Source organism: Onychomys torridus, chromosome 9, assembly GCF_903995425.1.
Source record: "Onychomys torridus chromosome 9, mOncTor1.1, whole genome shotgun sequence".
NCBI lineage: Eukaryota > Metazoa > Chordata > Mammalia > Rodentia > Cricetidae > Onychomys > Onychomys torridus.
In genome coordinates this window covers 46,092,461-46,120,420 of record NC_050451.1, presented here as the reverse complement: position 1 = coordinate 46,120,420, position 27,960 = coordinate 46,092,461, and the positions used below count along the sequence as shown (strand labels likewise).

The window sequence follows — 27,960 nt, the reverse complement described above, 5'->3', positions numbered from 1 at the left end:
AAGTGGCATTTCATATGCAACTCCTCTGCCTGAAGAATGTTCTTCACTTTTCAGGGAAGCCTACCTTTGTCTACCTGGAAGGTAAGGTTTACCTGTGCTATACTCCCCTGCATTCAGAACTGCCTATGTGTTATTTGATGAATGCTGGTCTCCCTTGTTAATATATATTTATAGATTATTGCAATATATACTTAGTCTGGGGACCGTGCTTGCTTCTCCTTGACAGTTTATGCCTACCATCTGGCACAAGGCTTTTCATAGAGCAGCTGTTTTAGTATACGCTGAGTGGAGGAAATGAGTGGCTCAATGCAGAAGGGAGTAGGATGTTGTGACTCAGGAAAGTGCCACCACAGTTACCTTGAGTTTGCCCATCGGTGGTCTTGGGAGTTGTGGAAGTTGTGAAACTGTTGAAGGTGGTCAACAAAGGCGGTGAGAGTCTGAACAAGACTGGGTGGAGAATATATTAATTTTAATTTCTTTAATGCCAAAATAACTGTTGAGGGAGAAATGACATATTATATATATGTTTGGGGAAGCTGAGGACTACTTCCCCAAACAGGGCTAGGCCTTATTTTCTTGATGTTCATGTTAAAATTAATAAAAACTTTATTGTAATCTATAATATAGCCATGTTTAATTATCAAATTACTTGCTTTCACCTACCAGGTGGGGTCATAGAAAAGTCGTGTGTGTGTGTGTGTGTGTGTGTGTGTGTGTAAGCACATGTGCAAATGTTACTGAAATCATGGAATTAAAAGGCAGTATTGTAAAGGGTCTGGAATATCTGGCTTTTTGCTCCAACAGTGATGGTCTGTGTGATATTTAGCAAGTCAGTTAACATGGATGTCTGCTCAAGTAGAGTAATGAATGGGCCTGGAGACACAGCTGTGTGGCTAAGAACAGGTGCTGCTCTTAAAGAGGACCTAACTTGAGGTCCAGCACAACCTCCTTTAACTCCAGCACTAGGGATCCTATGCCTCTGGCTTCCAAGGGCACATGTACTCAAATGTACACACCCACACAGAGACCCCTCCTATACATAGTTACAATTCAAATGAATCTTATAAAATTAAATAAATCAGAGCAATGACATTTTAAAAAGAATGGAACAGAATTTGGGATCAGTGCAGCAAGTAAATGTTCTTACCATCCAGGCTGATGACCTGAGTTTGATTCCTGAGACCCATGTGGTGGAAAGCAAGACCCAACTCCTGTAAGTTGGTGTGCTGAGGTACACACACGTATACACACACACACACACACACACACACACACACACACACACGTATGACTTTTAAAGGTGAGAAAATTAAAATGTCTTGGCAGTTAGAAAAGATTAAGCAATTTATCTTAAAAGTGCTTAGTATAGTGTCTGGGACAGAGTAAGTGCTTTATAAATGACAGCTGGTTTTTGAACCTTAATGTATCATATAATAACCTCAAATCAAAGCATATAGAGTCATGACAGCCTTAGAGTACTAACTGTTGATCAACTTACTTAACTTCCAAGTATTGTGACTGGAATTTGTGTGCTGGAATTTGCTTTGCTCTCCAGTATGGCCATAAGGGGCTGTTGACATTTGCAGTGGTACACATGGTAGGTAGTGTGTGACTTGGGTCCTAGAACCCTGGCTAAGGAAGTTGGGGAATGAAGGGCAGACACGGTACAGTGAAGCTAGGGTCCAGTGGGGTTCTCTAATGTTTCCATTCTACTACCAGTTCAACCTGACCTCAGCGTGTTTATTAAGTATAGAGCAGGGGAGGGGCTAACTAGTTTGGGGAGGAGGTCTCTATAGTTGAGCAGTGTCAGGCTGTAAACACCTGAGAGGAGGAAGCTACAGTACCTGGTTTGGGCACACATTGTTCATAAGCCATACTTGGACTCCCCAGACTGGCCCGTATGGGTAATAGCTTTGTCAGTTCCCATGGACAAATTCGTCTTGGAGTCTGTAACCGTCTGTGCCTATGTCAAAGCATACAAAACTCACTCAGGATCTAACTTAGGGCTTCCTTTTGTACCCTCCAGTAGTGGCTATGTGCTATACAACACACGTCTTTGTGTATCTCTGCATTCATCTTCTGGTTTGTGAATTACTGATCCCTATTTTAAATATGCTGACTTTATTCCAGTTGTTGGCATTCCCACTGTCCAGATGCACTAGTAATGGATTCTAGACATCCATTTTAACAGGCCATGTCTTCTTACTCTGGTTCCTTTTCTTGGTCTTGCACCTTCAAAACATAGCACTTTATAAAATATCAGTACTACACATATTGCTAAAGAGAAGATGGATATATCTGTTGCTTTATGAATATAAATTTTATTTTTTGACTTAAAACACCAATTAGAATGATCACATAGGCTGGGTATGGTGTGCATACCTTTAATTTCAACACTTGGGAGGCAGAGGCAGGTGAATTGTGGATTTGAAACCAGCCTGGTTTAAATAGTGAGCTCCAGGCCAGCCAAGCCTACATTGTAAAAAAAAAAAAGAATAAACAAAACATAATGATCAGTGATTTTTAAAACTGATTAAATGATTAAAAATAATTTTTAAAATAATTTTTAAAAAATCATTGCTTAATATACATCTATCTTTAGCATATCTTTGAGACCTTTAACATATCTTTATTTTGAGACAGTTGATCAAGTATGAACTGCCTCAAAGTTGAAAGCACATGTTATCACATTTGTGTATCCACTCATTAACATTTATTTGTTTTGAGGCAGGATTTCACTATGTAGCCTTGGCTAGTGTGGAGTGTGAAGAGATCCACTTGCCTCTACTTCCCAACTGCTGGGATTAAAAGCATATACCACCATGCCCGGCCATGCACTTGTTCTTTGAGAGACAGTCTCGTGTCAGGACCTGGGGCTGATTAGGCTAGGCTGGCCGGCCAGTGAGTCCCAGAGATCTGAGTGTCTCTGCCTCGCAAGTGGAGGATTACAAATGTGCCCCACCACATGTAACTTTTGTGTAGGTGCTGGAAATGGAACTCAGCATTTTACTGACTGAGTCCTTTCTGCAGCCTTTTAGATACCATTTTAGCAAAACAGATTGCCTTGTATTCTTGACACTGAAGTAATTATGCCAGATTGGATAAGAATGCTCCTTTTGTTGAGGGAGGGGAGGGATTTTATTTCTGTTTGTTTGTTTTGTGTGTATGTGAATATATACATGTGTGCAGGTGCTTGTGCAGGCTAGAAGAGGGCATTGGACCCTCTGAGTCGCAGGCAGTTGTTCTGGGTGCTGGGAAGTGAACTGATTCCAAGAACAGTACACACTTGAGCCATTTCTGCAGCTCCCATTCTTTAATTGGTTGTATGATGTGAGATATATGTGTTGTTTCTGACCTACTAGAAGATGCACTGCTTTTATGTGATTTTAGCCAGAGAGTTGCTTAAGATATGCAATTAGCTGTTCGATGGAGAGGAATACGGGGTTTCAAGTTAACAGAAAAGCATGTAGACTCTGACATACCCATGTGCCCAATTTCTATATAGCAGATCTTAGTACATTTTGTTTAGTCTTCCAAAAAAGTATAATTGAAGCTCCCTTTGACACTATTCCCTAGCCTGTGTTTCTTCTTCCACAAAGGTACATAGCTTTAAAGTTACTACTTATCAGCTGTGTGTGGAAGTGAACACCTAAAATCTCAGCATTTAGGAGGCTGAGTGGTGTGTTAACATTTTCTTTCTTTTTAAAAATAATTTATTTATTTTTATTTTATTTGCATTGGTGTTTTGATGCATGTATGACTGTGAGGGTGTCAGATCTTGGAATTACAGACAGTTGTGAGTGCCATGTGGGTGCTGGGACTTGAGCCTAGCCATCTCTCCAGAATGTGCACTGGTGTTTGCCTGTATGTACTTTGTGTGAGGGTGTCAGATCCCCTGGAACTGGGGTTACAGATAGTTGTGAGCTGCATGTGGGTGCTGGGAATTGAACCTGGGACCTCTGGAAGAGCAGCCAGTGCTTTTAACCACTGAGCCATCTCTCTAGCCCTGTGTTAACGTTTTCAAAGAAGATACATTTCTGCTCATCCTGGATAGGTCACAAAAGACAGACTAAAGAAATGACTCCATCCAAGTGTATCTTGGCGAACCAGTGGGTTTAATTGGAGCTACTCATAGAAGCATGTATGAGACACTATTAGGAGCATGGACAACTTTTGGCTAGCTACATAAATGAGAAGTCCTTCAGCAAGTGCTAGTGGTTTTTGTATACTTGAGGAGGGGGAAGGCCTCATGTATCTGGTGAACTTCCGGTGAGCTGTCTGTAGGGCCCTTATATGAGTGTTACTTGTGAGCTGCCTTATGGGCCTACCAAGTCCTCTTTCCACAAGCGAATGATAGTGGGCCTTGTCTTGTGAAGATCTTGAGCAGGTAATTATAGGTGCTCTAATTTTAGAAGGACAAGAGCCTTGTCTTACTCGGAGCAGTTTGCAAAACACTGAGGTAGGAGGACATGATCACACTGTCATTCAGGCTGGCCTTGAACTCACTGTACTTCTGCTTCAATGTCCTGAGTGCTGGCATTGCAGGTGTGTATACTACTATACCTGGACTTGAGTGTGTTTTTGTGTTTATTAGTTATTTTTACTTTCTACTCTTAAGTTGTCTAGCATATGGTTATTAGACATTTTTCTATTGCATTTTGATTTACTTGGATTGAATTTGACAGTGTAGAATACAAAGCCCTTAAAGAACAATATCTTCCAAAAGATAGCCTTGGGCTGGCATGAGTCTTCTAGCTTATGGCTTTAGGAAGTGGGTAGAGCTACACACATCATGCCATTTCAAGGGAGGAGTAAAAGGTGTATTTGCAGCTGAATCACTTCTAGAGAATTCCATTTAAAAGTTTGCTAATCTCATATTGGCTAAAATGAATCTTGTAGCTGCTCTTAGGGAGGAGAAGTTCACTAGGAGATATAACTTAGCGGGGTGTATTGCTCTATAACTAAAGTTAGGATTGTCTTGTAGAAGGAAAGGCTCAGATATGGAAGACATAGGTGTCATCTTGTTAAAATTAAAAAATCTTAATTACTATTTATTTAGTATGTATGTGTGTGGGCATACTCTTACTTAGGAAGTACGTGAGGGGGTCAGAGGACAACTTGGTTATTTCCTTCCATCACGTGGCTCCTGGGGAATCAAACTTAGGCTGTCAGGCTTGGTGGCAAGAACCTTTACCTGTTGGGCAATCTCACTGATCCTTTAAAAAAAAAGCTTAAAAAAATACAAAGTATTAGTTTTTTTGTTATATGTATTTTACTCTTGTGAGAGTTTTCAATTTTTGCTTAATAACCCAGTGTTAATTTTAATGCAGTCTCTGTCTTGTAAAAATCAATTGATGTTTCATTTTACTTACAGTGACTTTAATATTTAGAAGACTAATTGTGATATAGTTGAACTTACTAATTTTAAAAAAGGATTTATATTTGTTACTGTTTAAGAAGTTTTTCACTGCCCTGATAAACCTGTGTTTTTTTGTTTTTTGTGGGGAGGTTTTCGAGACAGAATTTCTCTGTGTAGCTTTTTGCCTTTCCTGGCTCTCACTCTGTAGACCAGGCTGGCCTTGAACTCACAGAGATGCGAAATAATGTAGGTTATCTAGTTGTTACTGCCCCAGCAGCCTGGCCAGTCTGACCTTTCCTCACTGATGTGTCTTACTTAAATCATGGTCTATTCCTGGGGATTCTCTCTGCATGTTTTTCTTTTGCTTCAGAATAGGGTGTGTGTGTTTTTTTTAAAAAAAAAAAAAAAAAAACCTCTTTGCTCTAATGCTGTTTTTAAATTTTAACCATTCTTTCATAAGTGTCTATCTGGTTTGGCAAGCTTTTGGCCTTTTTCATGTGATTAGGACTGCACAGTCCTATAAACCTTGCTGAGATTTTAACAGGATTGTATTATATGCTTACTTTTAAGTGTAGGTCTTATGCTGGTGAGAATCTGAAATGCACATAAATACCTGTCCTTGAGATTTCTGTCTGACTGTGCTGTTGAGATGGGACTAGGAGCCAGCTTCTCTGATTGTAGACCCCATTCTTGTCATCAGAGTGAGAGCTAGGTTGTGTAAAGGGGTATGGGATAGTGTAGAATTGTCTGCAATCAGGGAAATTAAGGTAAGAGGGAGGAGGAGAGATGAGGAATCCGGAAGGGCTGTGTGAGAAAGAGGACACATGAGGAATATTTTGCAATGAATTGGAGAAGGTGGTAAAAGATGAAGGGAGTCTTTTTTAAAAAAATGTTTTATGAAATCTTTATTGACAAATAATTCACATAGTATACAATTTGCCTGTTTGTACAATTTGATAGACTTCAGTCCAGCATCCTCATATGCCCGTGACACCCTCACCACTTTCTGTTTTAGAACATCGCTGTCTTCATTTTCATAGACACATGTAATGTATGGTGACTACACTCCACCTTATTTTTTAAAATGAACATAATATTTGCAATTGTAGCCATTTTTAAGTTAACAGTTCAGTGGCATGAATTACATTCTAGATATTAATTATACTCATGATATTCACTAATTACACTCATAATATTAATTACATTTGTGGTATTCATTGATTACATTCACAGTATTCATTCAATAACTATATTTATGATATGTATTAATTACATTAATTGTATTGATTTATTACATTCATTACTGTCCGTTTGTGGGGCTTTTCCATCACACAAAACAGAAACTATACTTAGGAAGTCATTGCTCTATATTCCTTTCTTCTTCATCTTGAGATAATGTCTAATCTTTCTGTCTCTATGAATTTGTATATTCTATATATTTCATGTAATAGTACAATTCTACAGTATTTGTCCTTTATTTTTAATGTAAAAATAGTTTATGTACAACTGCAGGAGAAATAAATAATACACAGATAGCTTGAACATAAAAACAGGTTATAATTCAAAAGTCCAGGGTTACTTGAAACTGGAAAATATTTTCTCTGTAGGAAATAGTAAAAATGATAGCATTTCCCAATAAGCCCCTTTAAGCCAAATAATAGTTGAATTATACACATAAATATTGATTAGATTCTGGGGTACAAAAGAAACCCATTTTTATCTGTTCAGAGAGCTATGCTTTACTTAAGTTGTGTAAGTGAGATTCCTATTCATCTTCCCCTTCACTGTTTGATTTACAGCAGACATTTTTCTATAGGCTAATCCATAATCTAAAAAGCTTTTAGCCTTCCTTCCTGGAAGTACAGCCAGCATATTCTTTCATCAGCTTGATACGGTACAAATTCTTATCCTAATAGTGAAATGTTTCACTAAAGCCTGCCCAATGATTGGGCAAAACCAAAACTTATTATAAGCTACAGTCATCCCAGGGTCCCCTCTGCTAGGTAGCCTCCCTGAACCTGTGGCTTGCAGTCTGATTGTCCTTTGCTTTGTAAAAGATGAAGGGCGTCTTGGCAAAGGTGGATACATGAAGAGAGTTCGGCTTCCTGGGAGGCTTTTAGACATGTCTCATTATTGCCAAGCTTGGTTCTTGGTATGTAGTCACGTTATTTAAACTTTGAAAGTAAGAATAAGATCATTTCTGGGAGAAAGTCTGTCTTTGAGAAGAGTGGTCTGAGAGATAGACAGCTTTGGAATGTGTACTAAGGAGCTTGAGGGATTAATTAATTAATTAATTAACTCCAGAACTTCTTGTAGAGTACTATGGAACATGGTTAAGTAAGTTTATTTAGTTATTTGGGTTTTGTTTGTTGTATTTTTGACAGAGAGTCTTACTATCAGGCTGGCCTGGAACACATAAAGATCTGCCTGCTTCTGCTCCCTAGTGCTGGGAAATGAGGTCTCTCGATATAGACCAGGCTGGCCTAGAACTCAAAGAGAGTCATCTGCCTCTGATTCCTGGGTGCTGGGATAATAGAATAAATGTAAAGTATCAAAATGTATCATCCTATGTAAGTTTTAAATTTAGATAGGAATAGTTGTAACAGCCAAAGGTTCAAGAAAATGTGAAAGGATACTAAAAGTTGAACAAATTCTTCTTGAAATCTTTAGTGATTGAGTCAAAGGCTACCGATAGTTGTGTGTATTTTGTAATTATATGAAGCCACCTGTTAATAAAGCTAAGGAAGTGTTAATTAGATTTTTATAGTGTAACATCAAACCATGTTTTCTTTTCTAATATCATAGTGTGGTTTTCTGTCTATAAATAGTACCTGATTATTCAGTCTGACTTTAGTGTTCCATCTTTCTTGACCTGTACATAATGATATGTATAGTAAGAACTCACTGTTTACCTCTAGGATAAGCTCTAATGTCATGTGTACTTGAGGTCACATTCTGGTTATGACTCTTACTAACTTGACTATCTTGGAGATTCAACAATTTCCAAATCTTAGTTTCTCCATTTAAAAATGGGGAGCTAATTCCTACAAGGATATTCCTGGAATTAATGAGCTAATATGTGAAAAGAATTTAGCATTCTACCTGACAAGTTTTGTTTTGTTTTTTCCGAGACAGGGTTTCTCTTGTGTAGTTTTGCACCTTTCCTGGAACAAACTCGGTAGCCCAGCCTGGCCTCGAACTCACAGAGATCCACCTGCCTCTGCCTCCTGAGTGCTGGGATTAAAGGTGTGAGCCACAGCCGCCCAGCTACCTGACAGTTTTATAATAATTATAACTGACTCTTACTGACAGTTTAGAACACTCATTTGTAGCAGGATCTTAAAAGGTCTTATTAATAAAAACAAACCCAGGGCCAGGTATTGGAGTGATTACTGGAAGATCAGAGAAGCAGAACAAGCCACAGCCTCACCTTGCCAACACCTCAGCTGATCCTGTTTCCTCAGACTGGAAGTCTCTGAGTCCTCATCCAGAATGAATCTCATCTGAACTGCTACTCAAAAGCCTAAAAGCTTAACCAGCTGTAGTTCCTGGTTTTCATACCTTATATACCTTTCTGCCATCACTTCCTGGGATTAAAGGCGTGAGTCACCATGCCTGGCTGTTTCCAGTGTGACTTTAAACTCACAGAAATCCAGATGGATCTCTGCCTTGGGAATGCTAGGATTAAAGGTGTATGTGCTACCATTTTCTGGCCTCTGTATCTAGTGGCTCTTCTGTTCTCTGATCCCGGATAAGTTTCTTAGGGTGCACAATATTTTGGAGAGCACAATATGACCACATGTTGGTCCCTAGGGAAAGAGCTGAAGGTCTGTAGAATGGGGATTGGAATTGGTGGCTGTACTGAAGAAAGGTTTAGCAGCATGTTAGTAGTAGCGATTAGAATGAATTGATGGGTGCAGGGTTTATGAACTCTGTCATTGGTTAATTCTGATCTCGTCTTGCAGAATCATGTAAGTGCATTACTAACTGGCATGGTGCTAAGCATATAGTCCTTCTCGATACATTGTGAATAGAAGCCGTTCAAAGACTTTGAATCCCCTTATATATTCAGCATACTAAAAAGCTAAGTATGTTATTTAACCCCTGCAGTTAAAAATTCAGTTTTGAATTCTTCTGGCTCTAGTCACTGTTGCTGTTTACAGATTTTGTAAACAGACAACTGCTTGTCTGTGCTGGTAGGATGGTGAAGTTGGAGACAGGAGCATCAGTCTTTTGTATTGGGATTTGTGAGCTCTGGGTCTTGTGATAGCCTGGATTCATAGGAACACACTCCGTTTTCTTCCATGCAGGCCTTTATTTTCCTGAGGATGTGAGATTGGTCTCCTGCCTATCATCTCTACTGCTGTCTCCCATTGCTTCTACTTCTGATACCTTTGATTCTAGATGTGAAGTTGCCAAAAGGCCTCCTTCCTTGTCCATTCTCTCCTGCACTTCACAGGCCATGTAAATATCCCCATGTCTGAATTGGTGTCTTCTATTGCTCTCTGCCTTGTTACCTTGAGATGCTGGGCCTGGAGCTCACTGGTTCAGCTAGGCTGGCTGATGGAGGAGCTCCCAGGACCTGTCTCTCACCCCTCTACCCACCTCCATACTGAAGTTACAGTATACATAGTCACGCCTAATTTTAATGAATGCTGAGGATTTGAACTCAGGTCCCCATGCCTGCATAGCAAGTGCTCTTATCCATAGATCCATCTCCACAGGCGTCTTAGAATTTACTGATGGAGATAATTTACTATTTGGAAATCAGTAGCCCAAACATTTTTAAGCACTTTTACAGTCGTGGAGCCTACATTTCCTTATACTATGAGGCTGCTCTTGAACTCTTGTTCTCAAATAATCTTTCTGCCCCAGCCTGGCAAGTACCTGGGACCATAGAGAACAACAGCTTTCTTTCAAGAAAGAATTCATAGTTCTGGATTTAGGAATCTAAAATATATTCTGTCCTGCCACATATGTTGACCTGGTGGTTTTATTGTGTGTTTAATATCCAAATAGGTATTGAATAATAACATTTACCTTATATGCTATGCATTAATATATTCATACCTTTACTTTTTATAAAGTATATGTGAGTAGTGGAGTATTTTTGCACCATTAACTGAAGAAGGAGTTTTTATTCATAGAGTAACTAGCATAAAGCTCACGAGAGGAGAAATAGTCCAGACACTGCCCAGGTAACCCAGTGTTGTTTTGAATATACAGCTGTGTGAGTGGGTAGTGTTTACTAATGTGCAGTGTTAATGATGGAAACCTTGAAAAACACAACTAATTCTGTTCTTTTGGTGAGAATAAAGTTTGCAGATGAAAGGACAAAACTTATGTAGTGAGCTGCCCAGTATTTTGTTAGTAAAACCTAATTAAACTCAGTTCTGTAATAGCAAGTTTGTTTTTTTCTGGAGAACTGTAGAGGGTGCTATAACCTTAGGAATAATGTGCACTGGCTTTAACTAGCTACAGGAATTCACAGAGCAAGAGTGCCACAGTGTTTAGAGAGACTGATAATGTATCACATAATGTATCACACTGCTTATTTGAAAAATGTGTTTTCATCTTTGAGAGTCTTTGGTTTTGTTAAAATTACGATCTCTCTCTCTCTCTCTCTCTCTCTCTCTCTCTCTCTCTCTCTCTCTCTTTGAGATATTGTCTCACTGTGTCAGTATGTGTCCTTGGCTGGCCTAGAACTTGCTCTGTAGACCAGGCTGGACTCAAATTCAGATCTACCTGTAGCCTCTGCCTCCCTTCAAGGTGTGCACCACCACACCAGCATGATAGCCTTTCATGAGATGATCCAGGTAGATTGTGGAACAATAGACCATTCTTTCCCGTCTCATCCCCTTCCCTTCAGTTCTTGTTTATGTTTATGTCAGAATGTGAGTAAACTGTGTAATGGGACTGCATGTTTTAGCTACGTCTGATTCAGCAGAGAAACAGCTTTGGAGACAAGCTATTACACCAAAAGGGAACTTAAAAATCTGGGCAGACTTCAGAAGTTATCTTGATAAAGCAGATATCTTGCTTTTTGGCTGATTAAATTTATTATTCAGAGAATTTATATAGTTTTCTATGAATTCCAGACTTTTAACATTTACAGATGTTTAGTAACTTGGAATCAGTTCCCTCAGTATTGAAGAGTTTTGGCATTTGAAGTTTGTTAAATTGGTCTGAGTGGTAGATTTTGAAGCAAATGATGATAAGATTACCTGTCTTTTTAAAAATGGTATCGCTGAGTGGCTTCTTTTCTAGATTGTAGGCAGCTTTAAACAGTTTGGAAGCAAAGCTTGTTTCTTTTTCTTTTTTTTTTTTTTTTCTTCCTAAAACTGTATTTTATAGATTTATTTTGAAGTTCTGTACTGTAGTTCCTTAACAACTTAAGCAAAAAGTTTTCCCTTCTCCCCTCTCCTCAAAGTGAAAGGTTTCTCTCCCCAGTGGGTGAAAGGATTGGTGTTGTACAGGCTTTCTCATTCCGTTGCTCTTTGTTTTTACTCTAAAGGCACCACCTTCCATGGTCAGTAATGAACAGCGCCAGCATGCAGAGCACATATTCCTATCATTTAGGAAATCCAAATCACCATTTGCAGTTTGCAGGCATATTTTGGGTAAGTTTTCTCTTTATAATATTTTGGCATAATCAGCTGTTTTTTTTGTCTTGAATGTTAGTTGTTATAAATCAGTTTTAACGTATGCAGGTTTGTGCAGTTAGTCACTTTCCCTAATGACTTTCCTATTGCAGTTGGTGTATTTAAAGGTATTTTGTGAAACCAGAAAGAAAGCTAAGGAAGAAGGATCATCTGATGTTTTGGATTTTCCTTGTTTTCAGATGGTATACCATTACATTATAACAGGAATTGTAATTAAGTTCCGTAGTGCTAGTTTGAAAATTAAGGTTTGGGGGAAGTTATATATTTTTTCTCTCTTAATTGTTTTCCAGTTTTTCTTTTTAAAAACTGGTTTATACTCAGCTTCCTTAGCCAAATTACTCACTTCTGGGGAGGTTATCAATATAAGTAAATAAAGCAGTGGTTTGTACTTTTGTCAGATTTTTTTTTATGAGTTCTTTATGTCTAACACATACACAGAAATGGTCTCTTGCAAACAACTATAGGGATGATAGTTCTCTTGTCCAAGATGGCATTTTCTAAGAGTTATATATGATGTTGCCATTCACCTCTTCTATACTTCTTGATAATAATAAAAAGGGAGATTTCATTCATTGTTTTTCATTTGTTTATTTATTTACTTACTTATTTGGGTTTTTCGAGCCCCCTCTCTGTGTAGCCCTGGGACTCAACAGAGATCCATCCGCTTGCCTCTGCCTCCCAAGTACTGGGATTAAAGGCATGCATCACCATGGCCCAACATTGTTTTTATTTTATAACCTTATTACTGTTGGCCTTTTTGCTTAGTTGGAGGTATCTTTCATATTGCTCATACCTAAGGTTCTTAAAAACTTTGAGTCCATTTATGGCTACAAAATTGATTACTTGATAGGAGCTAAAATATCTGACTGTTTATTCTTGTGATTTTGGTAGGGTTTAGCTGTTACCAGTACTCTGGTTTCCGTACAGAAATCAACTATAATGATGGTCATCTCTTCTAAAGTGTTTTACATATCAGGGCTTATAAAGTGAGAGGTCTTGGATTATAGTGGAAAGAGTTCTGTTGAACTATGAATTCTGACTGCCAGTGGTGCCTGCTGCATATTGTCAATTTGAAGAGGTCAGCTTCTCTGGGCCTCTGTCATCTGTGAAATGAGAATGATAACACCATTTGCCTTGATGGGCATGGCTACCTGAAGGTCTTGGGAGATGCCTATGTTGTCATATATAAAAAATGATTGTGTTGACAATAAAGTAAACATAGCCACATTTCTTTATTTTCTAGGGTTTTTGTTTTTGTTTTTTTCAAGATCATCTAAAATACACGACTGTTTTGGCTGGCAGGAGCTAGCAAGAGTAGGAAGGTAGCTGTCTCATCTAGGAGATCTTACCTTTAGAGCAGTAGTTGCAACAGCTGTCTTTTCAATGCACAGTGAGGCCATTTTATGGACTTCTCAGTGGTCAGAGTTTTATACTTGAGTGGATTTGTCTGTTACTAAGAAATTTGTTCTTTTGCTCATACAGTATATTTAATTAATGTTAAATAAAAAGAACTAAAACATCAGCCTAAAGAGTTTAAAGGGGATAATAGCTCATCCTTACCCTGAAATTATTCCAGATTAACAGATCTGAGAGACCATTGTGTTAAACTGTTAATCTAAAATAATTGGAGTTTGAGTTTCATGGCAGATACCTCACCTGCCTGTTCTGGGGTTCCCCAGCGTTTCATCCGACTTTCTGTTAAATGCAGCTGTGGCTGTTGACTAAGTTATAAGCATTTTATTAGCACTCATTTCCTAATAGCACTCTTGTTTCAGAGCGTGTGTATTTATGATGTATGGTGGCTTTCATAAGGGCTGAACTTGTCTGGACACTGTATAGAGCAGTATCCCTAATTCTAGTTGAGCTTAATTCTAGTTGTGCTGTCAAAGTCAGCTTGAGTTTCACCTGCTAACTACTTAAAGATGGAATACAGCAGCAACATGCACTGTCTGTCATTAATGTACTGCAAAGCCCTTGGTTACATAATGTTTGCATCTAAACTTCAAAACTCTTTTTAACCCTTACTCAGTTGCCACCAGCACAGAAGGGTAAATTCCTCTAAGAAGACTTCTCATACAAGTGGCAGTCAATCACAACTCAGAATTTTCACATTCTTATTCAGGGATTGTATGTCAGTTTGTAGAATGTCTGGGAAATATACTCTGATACAGGGGAGATTTTTCTCTTTGATACTGCCCTTCTCTGTCCTCTTAAAACTCTTCCGTTTACTTCTGGCTTCAGTTTTACGTTTCTCGGTTTTCCTCATATCTTTTCTTATCCTTTGGTTTCCCTTTTAGTTTTTGCTTTCTTTGCTTGCATGTGTGCGTGCGTGTGTGTGTGTGTGTGCCTCTGTGTGTGTGTCTGTGCCTCTGTCTCTGTGTACACGCATGTGTGTGCATACTGTATGCTTGTGTATTTCCTCACAAGTGAACTTTTAGACTATTTCACCTAAGAAATCTTTGGCACTTAGGAACTTACTAGTTTTTTAGGGTTAAATGTTCTTTTAAAAACAAACAAGCTTGAGTTTAATTCTCGGTAAATAAGTAACCAAGAAATGTGAGGGGTTGGCTTACCACTTCTGAAGTCAGCTCTGTAGCACTCCTTTGCCTTCTCAGGGAGAAATGGATTCCATTCACTTATCTTAGGCAGCTAGCACCAGGTGAACAAACCAGAATATCCAATTGGCTTAGGAGACTTGACTTCTGATTTGGAAAATTGTCTTTGGTAAAGCTGCCAATTTTATCTTCTTCCAACTGAGACTTTACTATTGTTTGTAGGTGTAGATGACATTATGCTAAAAGAGCTGGCATTTCAGAGTTTACAGCTGTGTGGTTTGAACAGAAACTTTTCAGGTCAGTCTGCAGTGGCTGATCATCTACAGAAGTCTTGCTTTTGTTTTTAGGACACTTTTTTGATTCCCTTTATTGTTAATTTTACTTCAGTTTTTCTCCAAATGGTGCTGTCATGTTTCAGATAAAATATAATTTATTTTTATCATAGGATAAAAATGATTTATAAGCCAGGGGTAGTGGCGAAGGCTTTTAATCCCAGCACTCAGGAGGCAGAGGCAAACAGATCTCTGTGAGTTCAAGGTCAGCCTGGTCTACAGAGTGAGTTGCTGGACAGCCAGGGCTGTTACACACAGAACTCCTGTCTCAAACGCCCCCCTGAAATGATTTATAGTTCATTGACGTCACTGTGGTAGTAAAGAAAGCATTGTGCAAAGCAGCCTCAGTCCTGTCATAGCCAGCAGCAGCTCTTGCTCAAGGAGTGTAAGACACTATAGCTGAGTTGTGAGTTCAACAGGAAGACCTTGCAGTGTCAGTCATCTTTGTGGAAGAGGGAGACTGAGGCTTGCATGTCTGCAGGAGCTCTGCTAGTGAGTACTGGCCAGCGTGCAGAGCGCTTTCTAGCTCCTCTTACATGTCTATGCTGAGAGTAAACACACTCTTTGGAGGCTAATAGTAGTGGTTATCAGAAAATGCAGCACTCTTTGGAAAAGTCCTACTTTTCAATTTGGAACTTGGCTTTCTCTTCCAGGAGGATTTCTCCATCTTTAGAGTCAGCTTCTTAGTAAGTTAGAGACCCTCATTGCCTGCCATGTAGAGGTAGGTGTTGAAATGTGTCTCTTGAAAACTTTGAAATGTCTTTCTTGTGTAGGACAGAAAAAAGACTAGGGTAGAGAGAGGCATACACAGTTTAAAATATGGGTGTTTCAGGGCCCCTGACCGACCATAGGGGCCTACTCAGTCTTGCCTTTGGTTGCATGTGCTTAGCATGGATTAGTGTTACTTAGAGAGACACATTTCTTCTCTGTTGGGGCATCAGTTTCTGCAGCTCTTAAGATGCAGCAGTTAAGACAATGAATAATCTTTGCTGTTTCTCACATTCTGTGAGGCCACCATATTTTACCTTCTTGTTAAAATCCATAGTTAAGGATTTCATTGTAAATGGATGGAAGGACGAACCATCCTCTCAAAGAACTCCATAATGAGATTATTTAGCTTACCTTTATCAGACACAGTCATATTTCTTCTTAAGGGAGATATATATATATATATCCTGTTTCTGGCTAAAATTGTTTGAATCTTAAAATAAAATCTAACATTCAACTCTCACTCTTAGAAAGTTAAGCCTTTTTTTTTATAATGAGATTGCATTTTCAAAAGTTATTCATTTTTTAAATTATTCATTTAATTGTATTTTAAAGTTTCTAAATTTTTGTGACTTCTAATCATCATCTCAATCATTTCATGTTAGAGTAGCAAAGACTTATCAAAATGTAGAAACAAAAAGCCCAGATTGGTCTGCTTTTGAAGTATTCAAATCTGTCTACAGCGACAAACTCTTAGGCAGGGTACACCTTTCCTCCCGTATTTTCATAGGTAATGTGTTAAGAACACCTGTAACTTTTTTGTTTGTTTGTTTTTGTTTTTGTCTTTTTTTGTTTCGTTTTTTCGAGACAGGGTTTCTCTGTAGCTTTGCGCCTTTCCTCGAACTAGCTTTTGTAGACCAGGCTGGCCTCAAACTCACAGAGATCCTCCTGTCTCTGCCTCCTGAGTGCTGGGATTAAAGGCGTGCGCCACCAACGCCCGGCCACCTGTAACATTTTAATGACCTGAGCTTGAGTTAGAAAACAGTGCCTGTCTGTACTTCCTGCCTAGAGTTTATTTCTTGTGGCTTTCAGATACTCGTACCTAGTGATCTTGGTACATAATCAGAGTCTAGTCAGACTTGATTATTTTTTAGACCTTCAGAGAATTTCCACTTTTTCTTGACTTCATTTTGACTGTTTCTCCCTTTTAATAATGCTGTTTGAAAACTGTAGCATTAACAGAAAAAATAGAAAATTAATATAAAATATTTCTCAAGTATGTTAGTTTTCTATTTTTTCCCTGGTTCAGGTTTTAGCTCAGCTCCTCTGACTTTGCCAGATAGGCTGGGTCTTTCTAAGTGTAGCCTCGGGATTACTCAGTTTGATCAGTACTGCAATCAGAACAGTAAGGAGAACTTCTCACCTTGTGTAAATGTAGCTCATTGTCCTTGACCATTCGAGACAAAGAGGTTGTTTGTTTGTGAACTTGCTGTTGGGGTGGGTCATCCTGCCGAAGGCTTACTTACAAGCTGCAATGTTGGGCAGTATGGCTCGTCACAAATAGTAATGTTCAAAGACCGGTTTAGTAGAATATTTTTCCAATAAAACGTTGCAGTTTTGCACAGGGTGAGAATCTCTCAGTGCACTTTCTGATTGCTTCATATTTTTATTTTTACTTTTTAAAGCTGTGTTATTTTTTAGTTCTTCATGCTTTGGAAGTAACAGTTGAAGAGAGGTGAGGAAAGTTTGTGAAAATTGTGATCGGTGATTAGCTGCCACCTGCCTGAGGTGTCTTCTGAGAGGAACTAACCTCTTTCTGGTGCTAGAGCAAGGTCACTGGATTAAAAACAGAACAGGTAACCATCTTATTCCTTGTCTGAAAAGTTCTGTCTTAAAATTAATAAATGCAAAATACACACGGTAATGTGAAACTACTGTTTAAAGAGAATTTTTCATCTTCTCCCCAGAAACCAGTAAAGTGGACTATGTCCTTTTTCAAGCTGCCACAGCCATAATGGAGGCGGTTGTCCGAGAGTGGGTTCTCCTGGAGAAAGGCAGCATCGAGTCTCTGAGAGCATTCCTCCTAACCTATGTCTTGCAAAGGCCTAAGTAAGTACATGGGGTGGCACTGCTGAACACCTTTGTTCAGCCTCTGTGACCTGTCCTTGCAGAGACCCCTCCTGTTGAAAGGTGATGGCAGTGGGCAAGCTCTCTACTAGGGCTGTAGTGTGGAAATTCATGACAGGACTGTAGCTTGCTTTCAGTCTTGATGAAAAGCTTAACTTACTTAAGTTTCTGATACTAAAGAACATACTATTGTTAAATTGTGAAGAATTTGATTGTAAATACAACTTGACTTTTGACTCTGTCAAAACTTACATTTACTTGTTCTTAGATGTATGATAAGGTGTTTTATTTCTTTTAATGTGTTTAGGAAGTTTAGCATGGGCTAGGTATTTTTCTAAGATGTAGCTGCTTATCTCCAAAGAGGAAGAAGAAATTAAGCCATCAACAAGCCAAATGATACATATATATGTACATAGAAAATATTTTAGAAGAAAAAGCACGAAATTCTTTGTTTACTTTGAAAAGGTCAGATTTCAGGAGTGACTTAAAGTGAATTTTCTTTAATGTTTAAATATTTTACAAGACTATACATTTGTTCTTGTATGGAATTGACACATTTTTGCTTTATTTTACTAAAAATTAGATGGCTGTTTTGGTCTTTACTCTGGCAGAATAATTTGAAATAAATTTTGATAATGTATTCTTTTGGTTAAAGAGAAATTGAGAGAAATCTTTGCGTTTATATTTATATAATAAAAGAGTTTAACATGAAGGTCTGTGTTTACCAGCAGCAAGACTTGAAGAAATTAGAGGCTGATATGTAGCCTGGGTTGTTGTGGTTTTTAAAGCTAGGAGCAGTATATCATGCCTCTGATTTCAGCATTTCGAAGGCAAGTTCAAAGCTAGAGCGGCCTACAGTATGACTGTCACTAAAAACTGGAAGGGGAAAAGAAAAGAAATATTTGTATGCCACTAGTAGCTTTAGTATTTAGGCCCGTATGTCTCAAGAGCCGTCTTCGTATCACCTCGTTCCCAGGTCTAGGTATTGTTGTAACGCCTCTTTCTTTTTCTCGGGTTTTGTCCTGTTTTTATTTCCAGAACAGTGATTTGATGACACTTTTCATGTGGTTGAGTCAACTGTTGTCACACAGTGGTTTTCCCAAGTAGTCAGGGTCACAGTAGAACTTCTGGCCTCCTTGACAGCCTTTCTTTCCCACTGTGTTCCATGAAACCCAGAACTTTGCAAGGCTGGAGTAGATGTAATGGGGGAGATACTCCTCGATGGTTGTATATGTGCTTTTTTTGTGCTATCCAAATTAATTCCATTCTTAAATCATTTTGAGTAGTTGAAAAGCTGTTTTAGAGTTGATTACAAAAGGTTCTGTAGTGAAACATTCCCTTGATTTCCCCCTCCCCAACTGTGTGTGTTAGTGCTGTGTGTATGGTGTCAGGAGGTAGAGCCCGAGATCTCATAAGCACTGCCTCCTCCTACACTAGTTTGAAAACTTCTTAAAACTTCCCGACAAGATGACACAGCAGCACAGTGAACACACACACACCCGTCCTGGTAAAAGTTCAGTGGACTTTTTTTTTTTTTTTCTTTCTTTCTTTTCTTGGTTTTCCAAGACAGGGTTTCTCTGGGTAGCCTTGGCTGTCCTAGAACTCACTCTGTAGACCAGGCTGGCCTTGAACTCACAGAGATCCTCCTGCCTCTGCCTCCTGAGTGCTGGGATTAAAGGTGTGTGCCACCACTGCCTGGCAAACTCAGTTAACATTTTGTCATATTTGAGCAAATTGCCAGGCATACTTCAATGCTTTCACTTTAAATAGTTGAGTGTGTCTCCCCTGAGACCACACTGTCAATATTCTAGACCTAATTATCACATTTATATAATTACTTAATATCGTTCTGATTGTATATTCTGAGTTCCTCAATTCTTTTACTAATGTTAGATATATCTTCCCACCGTAGGTTATTTTTCTTACTAATGTGCAGTCTGTCTCTTTGGCTCTGTTAATGTTTGCTTTCTATAGTTAGGTAAAATATGCTGTCTTTTAGTCCAGGATTTAACTACAAGTTAGATGTTATTATGTTCAGTTATCATGCCTTTTGTTTTTTTAAGTTAAAAATTATTTTATGTGCATGAGTACTTTAATTTATATTAAAGTATTCATTTTACTTTATATGTATGAATTTTTTGCTTGTGTGTGTATCTGTATACCACATGTGTGCCTGTGGAGGTCAGAAGAAGGTGTCAGATCCCCTAGAACTGGAGTTACAAATGGTTGTGAGCCACTGTGTGTGTGTGCTGGGAACTGAACCCATGTACTCTAGAAGAGCAGTGAGTGCCCTTGGCTGCTCATCTCTCCACTTGCTGTGTATGAGTATTTTTCCTGTATGTGTGTATTCACAACATGTCCATGCCTGGTACCCCAAAAATTCAGAAGAGGGCTGGAGTTATAGGTGGTTGTGAGTCACTGGGTGGGTGCTGGGAACCAAACTTCAGTCCTTTGCACGAGCGGCAAGTGCTCTTAACCACTGAGCCAGCTCTCCAGCTCCTGATACAGCTCTTTAAAGCCAGAGTAATTCAGCCCCTTTTTTGTCTTTAATGGCAAGGGCATTCTTATTTTATAGAATCTAATAGAACCTAATTTATCTAACCCACTCGTTTAGGATTAGGGTCAAGTAGCAAATTTTGGTATACTGTAGGCAGGGTTATACAGATTATGTGGTGCAGTCTAGTGTACATAGGCTTGTGTATTTGGCTCCTTACCACTACATGTGCAGGCTTTCTTTTCTTACATTCTAAGTGAGGTAAAGTTTGTATCTAGTTTGATACACTGTGCCTCCTTTTCAAGAGGCAGGTAGCATAATGGTCAAGAAAGAAATAGGCATTCCCATTCTGCCACACTTGACTCTGTGACATTGCCTGATTTATGTGACTAATCTTTTTTGCTAATTTTCTGATCATGAATGGAATTAACAGTGTTTCTTGAACATGTTCATTTACAGAAATCCTTGCATAAAACTTAGTACGTTTTTTAATTTTCTAGTATTTTCTAATTCTTTCCAGTAGAGTTTTTTTTTGTTTTTTTTTCTTTTAGTCAGGATCTCACAATGAAGTCCTGGCTGGCCTGGAACTTGCTATGTAGACTAGTTTGACATCTAGAGGTCCAGTAGCCTCTGCTGGTATTAAAGGCATGTGCTACCACCCCCACCCCAAATCTGTATTTTATAGGAATATTTTGACTTTAGTCTTGATGCAAGGACACATGCTTGGAAATATATATTTACTTAATGTCTTCTGTATGGCAAATCCTGAGTTTTACATATACTAGTGTGCTTAGAGTGGGGTGGTTGATCTTCAGGATAGAGTTTAGTAGTAACAGATAAGTCATGTCACATGCTGGTGCCTTGGGAGCCTCTAGTGATAGCTTTCTGGAGAAAGTGACATCACAATTTGGCAGAGGGAATAGACGTTCATAGGCCTGGAAGTGTACGAGTGTGGATCCAGGAACTGAGGAGTTCCATATGCCCACCGTACTGAGTGTATGGAAAGAGTGAGGTCAGAGAGCAGAGCAGGCACTTGGCTGTCACAGACTTGAAAACTCATGACCATATGTGTAACTTATGTCCAAGCTGGGACACCTTTGAAAGTAAAAGTAAGCATTATTAATAACTACTCGGGACAACAGGACATTGGGACTCTTCCAGAAAAGCTGTGTTCAGTCTTGTTGCCCACAGTAAGGGATGTGACTCGTCCCAAGGGTACAAAGGCACATCTTTATGACATTTGGGAGGTTATAAGGTTGGTGCTTTTGTAGCTTGACCTTTAAGAAGGGGTTCCAAAAAGGCATTTAAGTAAGTCACTGTGCTCTTGTGATTGGTAGGCTTTACAGAATGTTTTGACTGGGAATTGGTGTTTCTACTGTCACTCAGAGGTGACACCTGTCTTAGATAGGACCTCGGAGAGCTGGGATTTGCCTTTTCTCATTAAATGGTAAGGGTTGAGATACTGCTGGTTGGAGATGGATATCAAATCAGAGTAATACCCTACCTTAGGTACTCAACAAGGAACTGAGTTAGCATGTAGTAGACACTGCCTAAAGCATTTAGTATGTGTGTAGTGGACACAATCCTAGGGTAGAACATGTTTTGTGTTTGTTTGATGTTTTGTCTTTTTGAAACAGGGTCTCGTGGTATAGCCCAACCTGGCCTGAAATTGACTATGTAACCTAGATTAGGGTGGAGCATTAGTTTTTTTACAATAATCCTGACTGTTAATCTCCGTTTTAAAGAAGAAAAAGACTATACTAGGTTGCCCAGGGTTACATAGCCAGTAAGTAACAGAGCTGAGCAGATCTGTAAGTCTCTGTGTAATTTAGGAGATTATACTGCTCTCGGGGGTGGGTGGCATTATTAGTAGTTTCTGGTATATTTATAGTAGATAGAGGTAAATGTTTTCACAATTTTTTTGTTTTACAGCCTCCAAAAGTATGTTCGGGAACAGATTCTATTAGCAGTAGCAGTCATTGTAAAACGAGGATCATTAGATAAGTCAATTGACTGCAAAAGCATTTTTCATGAAGTCAGCCAATTGATAAGTAGTGGCAATCCCACTGTGGTAAGTATGCTAACTGCTTGTATCTATAAATATTTTTTTATTTTGCCTATTGTATTAGCATTCTGGCAATAATAGTATAAAAGAAAGGCATGCAAACTAATGTGCCAAGCAGTTTTATTTGTTCAGACATTTCTTTTGATCTTTAAATATGTGTGTGTGATACAGATAAAGTATATTTAGCCTTTTTCATTTGATTCTGTGTTGCCGCTGTGCTATAATCAATTTAATCAGTTGTAAAACATAATAAGTTAATACACCATAATATTTGTTTTTCTGTGGGTGGAGAGACTTGGGCTTAGTATGTACCCCTGGCTGGCCTGGAATTCAAAGATCTGCCTGTCTCTCTCTGCCCCCTGAATTCTGGGATTAAAGACATGTGCCACTATGGTTGGTTTTTCATTATTCTTAATCATTTCTATTGAACATTTCCCCACCCTCAGTTTTAATAAGCATTGGAAAGTACTGGTAATTATAGAAATGGCTGAGTTAAATATGAATGGTATCTGGCATAATACAAATCATTAACTACTCCATGGCTTTAGGTGATTCTCCCAGGTGAGCAAATGTCAAGCTATTGTTCTTGACCAAATTACCAAATCACAATTTATTTTCTTGAACTACTTGAGAGCTGTCTATGTGAGGCTATGCAATTCTTCGGGGACCCTTCTATAAGAGATATATACAGCACTTATTTGTCATGATGGCACTTGGACCCAGACCCTTGTACATGCCAGGCAAGTGCAGTGCTACTGAGCCACACACCGGCCTCATGAGTAGGCTGTCCCTGTTTCTGATGTAGGTCTGAGCTAGTGTTAGAACAGTTAGAATGACGATCAGCTCACTCGCATTGACTTGGCAGTGTTCCTTTTCATGGTAATGATTGTGTGTGCAGCACTGTGGTCACTACCCTGGATACTGCCCTTGTAGATTTTGCTTTGGGACACCTTGTTGCAGTGGACAGGATTAGGCTGGAACTGTGGCATTGAGGCTGTGGCTAATGCTCCCTGGGTTAGTTCATTGGTTCTTGCAGCTGGGGCTGTAGTGCAGGGTCTGTAGCTTGCCCTTGCCCTCCTGCTTGTCTCTTGGCACTAGGAGAATACAGCACAGATAAATTGTCCTGCCTTTCTTAGGAATGAGCACCTGACGGGAACTGAGTTTTCTTCCTCCTTTCCCCAGGGGTAGATTTGATGTAGCACAAAAAGTAGTTCATGGCAGCTTGACAGTTAGACTTGTTTGAGCTACCAAAATAACTGTTCTACAAGTGATAGAGCAGACAGTACGGTTAGAGAACAGTTTGCTATATTTACAGCACATACGTTTCGATAAGTTTAATATCCTTGATATTCTTGAAGTAGTCAAAATAGGCACTACATACATACATACATACATACATACATACATACATACATACATACCCACCCTGTCCCCTGTACCCCACATATACTATTTTTGAGTCAGTCTTGCTGTGTTACTGGCTAGTCTGGAACTCACTGTTAACAGCCTGGCCTTGAACTCTTGAACTTTTTCGTTAGTCTTCTGTGTCCTAGGATTGAAGGTATGTGCCATCATATGCAATACTACTTTCCTTTTAAAGTAAAATTTCTAAATAACAGGACCAAGGAATTCTACAATATTAGCAGCTCAGTATGTTGGAGGTAGAACCATTTTCAGTGATAGGATGAAATGAATTTGATAACCACATTGGAACATTAAATTTAAAAAACAGAAGTCTATATTCAAACAAACAAACAAAAAACAGCGAAGTTGTGGTGGCACAACCCTTTAATCCTGTCACTTGGGAGGCAGAGGCAGATGGATCTCTGTGAGTTAGAGTCCAGCCTGGTCTACAGAGTGAGTTTCAAGACAGCCAAGGCTACACCAGGAAACCTTGTTTCAAAAAACAAACAAAAATTCTCTATGTTTATGTGGTGCATGAGAAGCTTGTCGTTTGAGCTTGTCCTTGCAGAGTGGTATGAAACCAGCTCATTCAGTAGGTCCAGAAAATGAGATTACAGACCAGTGAAATGTTTTCATGTATCTTCCTCTTGGGCAGTGAAGAGTTTGTGGGATGGTTCAAGAATGTAAGGCTTCCTTAGTCTCAGACATGAGTAAGCTCAGCAGAAAGGGGTAGAGCTTCGGTAGGAAAGTAGCATGCTGAAACATCAGTGGCCAGAAGCCTCCTTTATATGATGCTTTTATGTGATATATGAAGGGGTGCCAATAACAGAAATCATCTGATGGCTTTTTCTTTAAAATCTTTCATTTGCCATTGTGTGTATGTCATGTGTGTGTGCCATAGCACATGTGTGGTTAAAGGACAACTTTTGGGAGTCAGATCTCTTCTTCATCTGTGTGTTCCAGGTTTGGTGGCAAGTGTCTTTACCTCCTGAGCCATCCAGCTGGCCCTATTTGATGGTTTTCTATAGATTAAGAAAGAGTTGACCTCAGGAGCTGTTGAGTCAGATAACTCAGTTCCCTTCTTACAACCTCGAGAATGGCAGTTCCATGGACCTTCCCTGGCCAGAAACTGTAGCTTGGCTGCTTCCCTTCAAAATATTGCTGTTAACTGTACTAGTCTCATGAACCTGTTTACATGGGTTTTAGGGCAACTTGAGTTGGGCACTGATTGTTTTTTTTATTCATACTTAATTACAGCTCTGTCAATTACTACCTGCTTAACCAGAACAATAAGTACTGTACACTCTCTGGGCATGAGTTCCTTAGTATGGAAACCCAGTGTCCTAACGTCTCTCAGGCTGCTCATGCAGTCTTTGTCCCATCTCCCTAGCAGCCTCCCAGCCTTCCTTTGCAGAATCTTGGGAGCATAAGCTCTAATAATTTACCTTGTATAACTAACTACTCTAAGTGTAGAGACACAGAAGATAGTATCTGCTAGTGAAAGCTAAGTATCTTGTATTTAAAATATAATACAATGCCTGTACTTTAGCTTTCCTTTTAATGTTTTAAAGGATTATGATGTCTCTAGCGGATCATTTTATAGAAAGTTTCATAAACGTAAAACATTGGGAGAGGACATTTATGTGTAGTGCCTTGCTTTATCACTGTAGAGATAGAGAGTTCAGCCTTCATATAACCCTTTTAAAAATTATTTTTATTTTATTTTTTACTAGAAATAGATTTTTTTCATATAATATATTCTGATTATGATTTCCACTCCTTTAACTCCTCCCATATTTTTCCCAGCCACTCAAATCCACACCTTTTCTTTGTCATTAGGTTACAGTTATCTGGCCTGGCAGTGGTGGCACACGCCTCAAATCCAAGCACTCAGAAGGCAGAGGCAGGCGGTTCTCTGAGTTCAAGGCCAGCCTGGTCTCCAGAGTGAGTTCCACGACAGCCAAGGCTACACAGAGAAACCTTGCCTTGAAGAAAAAAAAAGTTATCTAAAAATAATAGTATAAAACAAACTAGAGTAGGACATAAAACTTCTTCTAAGGAGCATTTATTAGCTTTCCATGTGCCATAGTATATTGTTGGTGTTTATATAGTTAAGAAATATGTCTTTTCATGCTCATCTTTGTGAGCAGGCTCTTACATTGTGTTTGTGATGGGTGCTGTGTTTATTTCATCTCAGTTGGGAACTGTCAGACCTACTGTCAGTACTAGTTTGACAGAGATAGGGAAGCTCTCCTTCCTAGAAAAGTAGCCTATGGTTTTTTTGTTTGTTTTTTGTTTTGTTTTTTTCGAGACAGTTTCTCTTTGTAGCCTATCCTGTTCCTTGCTCTGTAGACCAGGCTGGCCTGAAATTTACCCAGCTTAGGTTATTTTTTAAGCTGACATAGAAACTAAAATTTTAATCTATTTCATGTTTGCCTTATTTCCTTTGGAAGTAATAAGATAAGCCTATGTTAAATCATTTTGAAAGATAGTTAATGCAGCGTTTAAGCCTCCTTTCTTCCTGTTTTTCATGTTGGGCAGAAGTGGGTGAGAAATTCACTTGTCTACCCAGGGCTGCCCCTGGATGTGATAGCCAAGTTAATCTCCCTTATCGCAAAGTCTCATTGATGTTTTCTTAGAAGAACAGCTGGAGGTCTGCTATATAGTATGGCAACCTTTCATACAGTTTATTCTTGGTAATAAATATCCTGAGGCAAGAGCCAGGCTATTATAAGAGACAATCCTCCCTCTGAACTAGAGCATTCTATTTTGTCAGCTGGAGTTAGTGTCTTGTGCTTGTGAACTGGGAAAGCAAGCTGTCTCTGAGGGTGTTGTTGTTTTCCGTCAGCGTGAAGTGAATGGCTGAGACAAGAAGTGTGAATGCTACTGTAAGAAGTTTAGCATGAAGACAGTTTTTTTATTTTTTAAATTGTCAGCTAGTGAATAAACTTTTGAATTTCCAGTACTTCAGGGAGAAGCTATATTATGAAAACAGTTTTCCTTTGAGAGCAGGTGTTATGTATCCCAGGTTGACCCAAAAATTTAGGATATAGCTATGGATACCTCGGACTTCTGATCCTTCTGTCTCCATCTCCCAAGTACCAAAATTGCAGCCATGTACCCCCAGCACTCAGTTTTATGTAATGCCTGTGATCTAAACCAAGGTTTCATACATTCTAGGCAAGCAATCTTACCAGCTGAACTAATTCTCAGCTCATGAACACTTCCTTTTGTAAGATTGAGACCTTATTGCACTGTCTTCCATTTGCTTTTTTGATCTGAATTTATAAACATCAGAAATGGGAGTGGGACTTAAGAGGGATTACTCAGTGGTTAATAGCACTTACTGTTTCTGTAGAGGATCCGGGTTTGGTTACCAGCACCTACATGGTGGCTCATAACTATCTATAACTCCTATTCAAAGAGAGTTGATGCTTTCTTCTGGTTACACACATACATGTTGGCAGTCATACACATAAAAATTAATCTTTTACAGAAACATTGGGAAACATGCATTTATTTTAGATGGCAGTCACGAGGTAGGACCAAAACAACATAATTTTTTTGTTTTTGTTTTTTGAGACAGGGTTTCTCTGTGTAGCTTTGCGCCTTTCCTGGATCTCACTTGGTAGCCCAGGCTGGCCTTGAACTCACAGAGATCTGCCTACCTCTGCCTCCCCAGTGCTGGGATTAAAGGTGTGCACCACCACTGCCCGGCAAAACAACACAATTTTATGATAATTATAAAAATACTGCCTTCACTCTACCTCATTTTAATTGCTGCATTTACATAGTACTTGCAACGCATCATTTAATTTGAACCCAGGGCAACTAGATTAGTAGGGCAGAGAGTAGATAAAGACTTCATAGGCATGATAAATGAAATGCCTTGTCCACAGTTAAATGGGAAAGAGACTGTTTGAATATACATTTTTCTGTTTCCCTGGTCTACACAGTAGACTTCTTATATTCCTAAGGATTCCTACAGAGTGTTTTTATTCATAATGTATCTCAGACACCAGCACAATGGATTTTGTTACTTGCTTTCTAAATTAGCAAATGAGAATGGTCAATAAAGAACTGCCTGCTGGTGGTTGTCATGTTGCCAGCCCCAATGAACCACAGTGAATCATAGGCTACCACAGAGGCCACTTGAGGGACCCTGCCTGTGAAGTCGACATAAATCAGCAAGCCGGAGAGCTGATATCCCTTTGTCCAAGGACCTAAGGCCTGTTTTCTTGAGTGGCTTCCAAG

General features: G+C 39.1%; 1 protein-coding gene across 2 annotated transcripts in view; it reads left to right on the top strand.

Moving 5' to 3' along the window:
* Nucleotides 1-27,960, top strand: part of Xpo4 (exportin 4) — a 94,277-nt gene that overhangs the window by 7,174 nt on the left and 59,143 nt on the right. Inside the window, exons 1-4 of one of the 2 annotated variants that reach the window (XM_036199208.1) lie at nt 11,921-11,979; nt 17,318-17,472; nt 17,584-17,725; nt 22,170-22,308. In XM_036199208.1, the coding sequence (XP_036055101.1) occupies nt 17,631-17,725; nt 22,170-22,308 (234 nt within the window). In that variant the 5' untranslated portion in view covers nt 11,921-11,979; nt 17,318-17,472; nt 17,584-17,630. Of the gene's footprint in view, nt 1-11,873; nt 11,980-17,317; nt 17,473-17,583; nt 17,726-22,169; nt 22,309-27,960 lie in introns of those variants that run through there. The other variant, XM_036199207.1, reaches the window with a different exon arrangement.